The 8,529-nt window shown below is 32.2% G+C and overlaps 2 protein-coding genes across 2 annotated transcripts in view; one reads left to right on the top strand and one right to left on the bottom strand.

Annotated features, from left to right (window-relative positions):
- The window catches only part of LOC107847916 (cysteine--tRNA ligase 2, cytoplasmic), a 10,897-nt gene extending 10,095 nt beyond the window's left edge, over positions 1–802 (bottom strand). The window contains exon 1 of the mRNA XM_016692520.2: positions 447–802. Coding sequence (XP_016548006.1) covers positions 447–619 — 173 coding nt within the window. The 5' untranslated portion in view covers positions 620–802. The remainder of the gene's footprint in view (positions 1–446) is intronic.
- A 5,527-nt stretch (positions 803–6,329) lies between these two features.
- Positions 6,330–8,529, top strand: LOC107848427. The gene is made up of 2 exons (XM_047399339.1): positions 6,330–7,291; positions 7,479–8,529. The coding sequence occupies exons 1-2, from the start codon at positions 6,512–6,514 to the stop codon at positions 7,545–7,547; spliced, it is 849 nt and encodes a 282-aa protein (XP_047255295.1). The 5' UTR covers positions 6,330–6,511; the 3' UTR covers positions 7,548–8,529.

The raw sequence follows: 8,529 nt of genomic DNA, 5'->3' as shown, positions 1-8,529 counted from the left end.
ACCTATAGAGAAGGTCGAATGTAGAATAAGCACAAGCATGTCCAATATGACTATAATCATAACTAGTAACAGCAACATAAGCACAAGCATGTCCAATATGTCTATAATAATCAGAACTAGTAACAACACATACATACATTTTCACCTTCTCTATAGGTCAGAAAGGCTATAAAATGCATAGAATTTAACGCTCAAACAGTGTCAGAGAAAATTTAACCAAATGCAGTTATTACTGAGACGTCTTTGCACACAATCAAACCTATAGAGAAGGTTGAATGCAACATGAGCACAAGCACGTCCAATATGACTATAATCATAACTAGTAACAGCAACATAAGCACGAGCATACAAGTCAAACAGTTACAATTGAAACAATTTTTTGTAAAATTACTTATAATTAAATGCAGTTATTATTATTATTGAGACTTCGTTGCACAGAGTCTAACCTGTAGAGAAGGTCGAAAGCAACATAAGCACGAGCATGGCCAATGTGACTGTAATCATAGCTAGTAACACCACAAACATACATCTTCACTTTGCCAGGTTCCTTCGGTACAAATACTTCCTTTTGTCTCGTCATTGAATTGTACACTTGAAATTCAACATTCTCATTCGCCATTTTGACGGAAAATTTCTCCGATCGACCGGAAAATCGATTTGTACTTTTTGATCGTACAAAAAACCCTAACTCCGGCTGCCTTAGATTTGTATGAGTATATCGTAAAATAGATATAAGAATATAAAATTAGTAAAACGTGTTTTTTTCCCTTGTGTGGGTGTGTGTGTGTGTTTGGTGTGGGCCGGGGGGGTGGAGGGGGAGGTTATTCCTTTACTAAAAAGTTTTTTTTAAATGGTCAATATTAATTTTGGTCATATATATTTATTTGATTAAATTGTGGGTTTTTAAACTTTGCTTATAAATTCATAAATTTGTTAGGATTCACTATTCAATTACTCATAATTATTTTAAATTCGTACTATTACTTTGTATTTGATGATAATATAATCTATAAATAGTGAAATATATAGTTCTTTAATTTAATGCAGCTTTTATTGAGATGTTCTTATAACATCACATACGTACATTTTGACTTTGCCAGATTTCTTCTATACAAATATTTTTTTTCTCATCATTGAATTTGAAACCTGAAATTCAACATTCTCATTCGTCGTTTTAATGAAAAATATCTTCGATCAATTGAAAACTCTGATTGCCTTAAATTTGTGTGAAGTAACGTATAATAGATGAGAAATATAAGGGTAGTAAAAAGCATAATTTTTTTTCCTTATTCTTTTTTGGGGATAAAATATTCTTAACAAAGTTTCTTTTTTAAAAGAGTCAATGTTATTTTTGGTTCCTCCATTGATGATTTTTTACTTCAAATATGACATGTGATTAAGTACATTAAATATTTAATTGATTAAATTGTGGTTTTTTTAGTTTTTTTTTAATAAATATTTGTAAATTTATCATAATTATTTGAAAAAATTTCACTATTTTATTACTCATGCGTTATGATAAATTTGTAGTAATCCGTAAATATTTCGATTTCTAGAATACACATTCAAGAAAATGTATTTATAAGATCAATTAAAATCAAATTAAATTAACTAAATATGCATTTCCAACATTTGAATATCTAATTATTAGTTGAGGACAAATTAACGTGTGTTTTGCTTTTATAAATGCTACTATTTTCATCCTATTATTAAATATTTTTTGGCAAATTACACACAGAATACAACTTTGCTTTAAATGAAGCAACTTATAAGTTAGGCTCGTGTATTTCAGAGTTCGAATGTTCGCTTATATAAAAAAAAAAATCATCAATTTATATATCGAAATAATAAAATGTATTTGTCAGTTAGCGAATTAAATATTTTTGGACGAATATAAAATTCAATTGAGCTATCTTCCCTTCTCCTAGCTTCGAAAATCGCATTATAATTCACTACATATGTACTAATCTATAATCTATAATATATTAAAAGTGTGAAAGCCCTTGTAAAGTTATAATTTTTATCGCTCGATGGAGTCAAAATTTTTACAAGTAAAAATTAAAGTTTAAAGTAGTAATCAGAATAAAGAAAAAGTATGTACTCAAGAGTACTCGATATAGGGTATACATGAGACCAAATGATCTATCTACATAGTGTAATTTACATAGGGTATACATGAGATCAAATGATCTATCTACATAGTGTAATTTTCTAGTTAGAGTGACTTTTTCGCTACTGATGTTTGTTTGACTGTACATAAATATTTTCGTAATGAAGCTTGATTAAATTTAAATTGGGTCAAAAAGTTTCATATTGAGGCTAAGTCACTTTCTAACAAGATAACTCTATGGTTCAAACTTAAAATCTTTCATTGATAAATAAGTACTTATCACTCCATCACAAATCTTATTGATACATTTTGCAAACTTTACCCTAGGTGAAGTAGTTATGAATATAGAGTAAATACATTTGTGAAATTAAGTTTGCTATTGGTGACAAACAACATAGGCGCACGAGGCAAGTGAAGTCTGCTCAACTGGCTGAGAATACAGTATAAATTGAGCGTTCGAGTCACGTTGGAGGTAAGTTTGAATACTATTGATTCTCTTCATGGGTCGGGTAGGAAAAAAAACAAAGAAAATAAAGATGGAGGTAGTTGGCCTTAACGTGAAACTTTTCGACGCAATTTTAATTTAATCAAATTTCATTACGATTACGACAATTATGAATAAAGAGTAAATACATTTTTTAAATTGAGTTTGCTATTGGTGACGGACAGCATAGACGGGACAAGTGAAGTCTGCTCAAGCGGTTGAACCCTTCCATCATCAATTGATAAATTAAGAATTTGAGTCATGTTAGAGGTAAGTCGATTTGAACATTGTTGAGTCTCTTGAGGAGTGAGGTAGGAGAAAGAGATTTTAAATTTCAATAATCTCACAACATCTCAAATTAGAATTTTTTTCTTATGTTAACTATGTGAAGAAAGAAAATTTTATTAAGTGATTTACTTAAGTAAACACAATTAGTGTAAATAGGATAAAAATAATTTTTGCATATATTTTAGGTGTACGCGGCATGCGCGTATATCTTACTTTAATGAGTTCAAACATTACATAAAATAGGATATTTTTTTAAATAATAATGATGAATATAATAATTAAATTTAATATCTTTTGAGTATGTAAGGATGAAGAATTTATTTATTAAACATAATCTTTACCAAAAATATTTTTAAAAGTCGATACATTCATCTACTATCTATTGAGTATATCACACTTTTAATAAATTATAGATTATAGATTATAAATATATATATATACTTTCAAAATTTATTAAAATTGTAGCTTCGCCATTGTGATTTCAGTCCAAGTTCTATAGAATTCAAACGTAAGAGTCATGGATTATCTACTTTAATTTATCTTAACTGTTAATTTATTTTGCTTGGGAGTATCTACCTGATAACTTTATGGTAAAATTATAAACCATGCGTTTCGAGTGTCCATATTAAATTAGAATTCGGATTTTATTTTATTTTTTGAGAAAAATCGTTTTTCTTTGATGTATTTTTTTTTTTCCTCTTTGGTCTGGGAGTGTATCTCTATAAATAGGGATATCCTCACCTAAAAATTGAGTTTTTTATTTCGTACTTGTCCACCCAAATATTGAGAAAGTTCGATTGTAAATCTGGATCACTGTAGAAGACTGCTCACGTTTCAAGAGATATTTTTGGTTAATTTTAAGTATCCTTTGCATGAATTATGTGTTTATGTTAGTTGTCTATAATTCATGTAAGTAATATGATTCTGATATGCTTTCATTGTGTACTATTTTTCAACAATATCATCGCGATGTTATGTGATAAAAGGATATCTATTATAAATAAAAATAAGTTCTAGATTGCTGCTGATTTATTTTTTTAACCAATTTCAATTCCAATTTTATTTAATTTTCATGATCAAACACTACGGTAAGTTGGTTTGGAATAAGTTCTAGTCATGTTAATATAATTAATTACCTCAGGTTATGTGCCTTCTAGAAGTCCTTTAACTATATTAGAGATATTTATGCTAGTTGGAGACAAATAAAACTTTTACCAAATACTTTTCATTTTTCATTTTGTATAATATTGATTTAAGAAAAAATTAAATGAAAAACATTGTCAACCACGATTCATTATTGTTTTTTTTGTTTTTGTTTCTGATCCGGTATACGATACTCGCATTGAAGCCCGATTAATCCAAATTCGCATCGGATAGGGCTCCATTTGGGAGGTAGCGCTCCTTGGCAGGAATTTTTTCATACGCAAGACTTGAACCCGAGACGCCTGATTAAGGGATGAGCAGTCTCATCCATTGCACCACATCCTTTGGTGGTTATTATTATTGTTGTAACATCAAATCGTACAAAATTAAAGAATTCTAGTACTTATGTATATCATTTTCTAAATACAATACATTTAAAAAAAAATCATCTAATTGATTTTATTTTATTTTCCTAAACGACTTAAATGCCATTTAGGTTACATAATCACAAAATTCTCTCAAATTTTAAGATAGGCAAAGAACATCAAAGTTGTGATGAGAAAGTTGAAATCTCTTCAATTCCAATTTCTAACATTAAAAAAGAACATTTTGATAGGTAGCATTCTACCTCCTTAACCAACTACTAGGGTGACGTTCGTATTCGGTTCGGTATTTTTAAAGTTTTGATTTGGTAATCGGTATTTGAACATAGATATCATATATCATACTTATAAACATCAGTTCGGTAGTTCGGTAATCGGTAAATTAAACTTCTATACGGTATTTAGTAATACCGTATTAAAGTTAGAGATGAGCAAATGTATGTTTAAAATACAAAGAGTATATTTAATAAAAACCCTATTTCGTACATTATTTTTGTTGCTTTTTACGAATATATTACCAAGGTCCAAGAGATTCTTTGGGATGACTAGTACTATTGTCTATTGAGTTGGGTTAGACGTATATATATATATATTCGATATTCGTAAATATCAAATACCAAACGGTATTAATATCTTGTACCAAACTCAATCCTGAATACTGAAATATTGAATTTTTACTCCCAAATACCATACCAAATGCCGAATTACCGAATACAATTACCAATTTTTTTGATTCGGTTCGGTAATTTAGTTTTTGTATTTTATGCCCAGCCCTAACTACTACCGATTTTCCAATTGGACTCACAAAAGGATATGTGGTAAGGTAATGGGATGGAGCTACTCCTTTCTTAATCACAAAATTCAATTTCGAAGTTTGAATATAGAAAGATCCTTGGTATGAGATACTTTCCTCGTATGTCTGATATGTGGCGTAAATTTAGATTAGTCAGGCTACTACTTTTTTGATAAAAAAATTTGAGTCGTAGATATGAAATTCTTGGTAGGAAATACTCTCCTCCAATCGGTCCTTCGTGTGACATATTTAGATTAGTCGAGTTGCTCCTTTCTTAATAAAAAACCTAGTTTTGAGTCTTGGATATGAGAAAATCCTTGATAAGAAACACTATCCTCAAATGGATCCTATGCGACGCAAATTTAAACTAATCGAGTTGCTCATTTCAAAAACCTCAGTTTTGAGTTTTGAATAAGGAAAAATTCTTGATGGAAAAATCTTTCCTTGGGCGGATCTTACACGATGCAAATTCAACTAAATCAACCTGCTTTTTTTGAGTCTTGAGTATGAAAAAAATTGTTGGTACTAGAAACGTTTTCCCCAAATGAGTAATCCAACGCAAGACAAACTTAGATTAGTTTGATTGCTCATTTCTTAACCAAAAATCCAAGTATTGAATCTTCAATACGAAAAAAGGGCAAACAACACAAATTCCAATGGTTTGGAGTTTAATTTCATAGACTTTCGATATTTTGCATAATTGCTGAAAATCCCAATTTTGAATCCGTCGAAATATATAAGTAGCTTCCGATACATCAAAGGGAGATAATTTTTTTCGTTGTAAAGATACATAATTAGTTTTCAATTTATATTTTTTTTAATTTTAAATCTGTCGAGATATATAATCAATCAGCTCCCGATACATCCAACGAAGATATATAATTAGTTGAAATTTATCTAATTACTTTATAACGGTGGAAATTTAAATAAATATGGTAAGTTAATATATATATGTTTATGTTATTTTTTCAAAAAAAGAAAAAAAATCCTTGATGGGAAATACTTTCCTCTAATGAATTATATGTGACATGTATTTAAATTAATCGAATTTTAATAGGAATATCGTGCATCCAAAAATACAAAAGGCTAACGTCACTCCACCGCGCTCTTTATAGTACTACTGTTTCGTTCTTCCAAACCCGAACGTTAAATACCCCCACCCCCACGCCCACCCCACGCTACCCCACCCCACCCCCACCCACCTATATAAGCTTACATTCCCGGCGATTTCACATAAACAAGCCATTAGAAACAATTTTGTTCAAAAAAAAAATTGTACTTTTGAAGAGAAAAAATTGAATGTTATTTGAATGGCAACAACAATGGGACGTGAAAGATCGAAACCATTGCATAATTTCAAATTGCCTTGTAGTTTAAAGTGGGGTAATCAGAGGTTCTTGAGGTGTGCTAAAGTTGACCCGACCCATTTGAGACGGCGAAGAAGAGAAGGTGACGGCGACGGTGACGGTGACGGTGGCGTCATGATCAATCATCGAGGATCGAATGGTATGAAGAAAACTGAGGTGGGTTACGGCGGCGTTGGTGTTGATGTTGGTGTTGGTGGTAGTGGAGGAGGAGATGGAATAGCGGCGGTGAGGGAGAAGTTGATGTTTGATTTACAAACGGAAGCTGATAAGATTAAATACGCAATTTTTCGGGATGGGTTGAATGGAGAAGACAAAGAGGAAGAGGAAAAAGTAGTGTTACCAACTCCGGCGACGGCTCCGGCGAGTAATATGATAGCTTCTCCGTCGACGGTGGCAGCGGCGGATAGTTGTAGGCCGTGGAATTTACGTACTAGAAGAGCGGCGTGTAAAGCGCCAATGAATGGAATTGCCGGCAACGGCGGTGGTGGATCGGAAGGAAAGGTGAAAGTTGATGGTATCAGGGAAAATGGGTCGGCGGCATTAAGGCTGAGAAGTGAGTTTTCCGGCGCCGGTGCCGGAGATTTTGGTACCGGCGAGAAGAGGAAGAGTTTTTCGGTTACGCTTAATCGGAAAGAAATACAAGACGATTTTATGGAAATGGTTGGACATAGACCTCCTCGTCGACCTAAAAAACGAGCTAAATTCATTCAAAAAAATATGGATGTAAGTTTCAATTTTGCTAATTTTCATACACCCTTTATGCATTTTTTTTGACACTTTTGATGAGTTTCATGTTAATCATGATCATTTTCTTGAAAATTATGATATAAAATTAAGGTTTACGTACACTCTATACTCCGTATTTGTTGTTGTGATATGAAATTTACTGTTCCATTGATGTGTTGTGCAGACGTTATTTCCAGGGCTATGGTTAACGGAGATTACGCCGGATTTATACAAAGTTGCCGGTGATCAATAGATTGAAAAAGGTAAATCTTTATCATTTTTGCTTTATAAATATAGGGGCGGAGCAAATATTTGAAGCTTATCGGTTCTTGATTCTGATCTTTTTTGAGTTAGTGAGCTTCTAAGTTGATAGTTCCTCCCATTTGTCCTAGCGATGATGGATATAATTATCTGGTACCTGTTGTTGTTGTTGGTGGGAGGTGACACGGTTATCAAAAAAGTTGATAGTTTGTGTGTATTCAACGTACTTTTAAGGCGAAACAGAGTGTTTGAATGAAAATTACTAGCCGGTAGCCGACAATCTACCGGCCAGTAATGTGGTTAACGGAGATTACTCCGGATTTATACAAAGTTGCTGATGAACAGTAGATTGAAAAAGGTAAATCTTTATGATTGTGCTTTATAAATATATGGGCGGAGCTAGTATTTGAAGCTTATCAGTTCTTTATTCTGATCTTTTTTGAGTTAGGGGGCTTCTAAGTTGATAGTTCGTCCTATTTGTCCTAGCGATGATTGACATAGTTATCTGGTGCCTGCTGTTGTTGGTGGTGGGAGGTGACATGGTTATCAAAAAAGTTAATAGTTTGTATGTATTCAATGGACTTTTAAGGCGAAATACAGTGTTTGAACGAAAATTACTAGCCGGTAGCCGACAATCTACCGGCCAGTAATGTGGTTAACGGAGATTACTCTGGATTTATACAAAGTTGCTGATGATCAGTATATTGGAAAAGGTAAATCTTTATGATTGTGCTTTATAAATATAGGGGTGGAGCTAGTATTTGAAGCTTATCGGTTCTTGATTCTGGTCTTTTTTGAGTTAGGGGGCTTCTAAGTTGATAATTCATCCTATTTGTCCTACCGGTGATGGACATAGTTATCTGGTGCCTGTTGTTGTTGGTGGTGGGAGGTGACACGGTTATCAAAAAAGTTAATAGTTTGTATGTATTCGATGGACTTTTAAGGCAAAATACAGTGTTTGAACGAAAATTACT

The sequence above is a fragment of the Capsicum annuum genome, chromosome 11, assembly GCF_002878395.1.
Source record: "Capsicum annuum cultivar UCD-10X-F1 chromosome 11, UCD10Xv1.1, whole genome shotgun sequence".
Classification (NCBI taxonomy): domain Eukaryota; kingdom Viridiplantae; phylum Streptophyta; class Magnoliopsida; order Solanales; family Solanaceae; genus Capsicum; species Capsicum annuum.
Note: the sequence above shows the minus strand (reverse complement) of the source record. Positions and strands in the feature narration are given on the sequence as shown.

Bases quoted from the DNA above. Each gene is read 5' to 3' on its own strand.
- LOC107848427 (XM_047399339.1), top strand. From the start codon at position 6,512: ATGGCAACAACAATGGGACGTGAAAGATCGAAACCATTGCATAATTTC. The intron at 7,292-7,478 runs GTAAGTTTCAAT...TGTGTTGTGCAG, and splicing joins TCATTCAAAAAAATATGGAT to ACGTTATTTCCAGGGCTATG.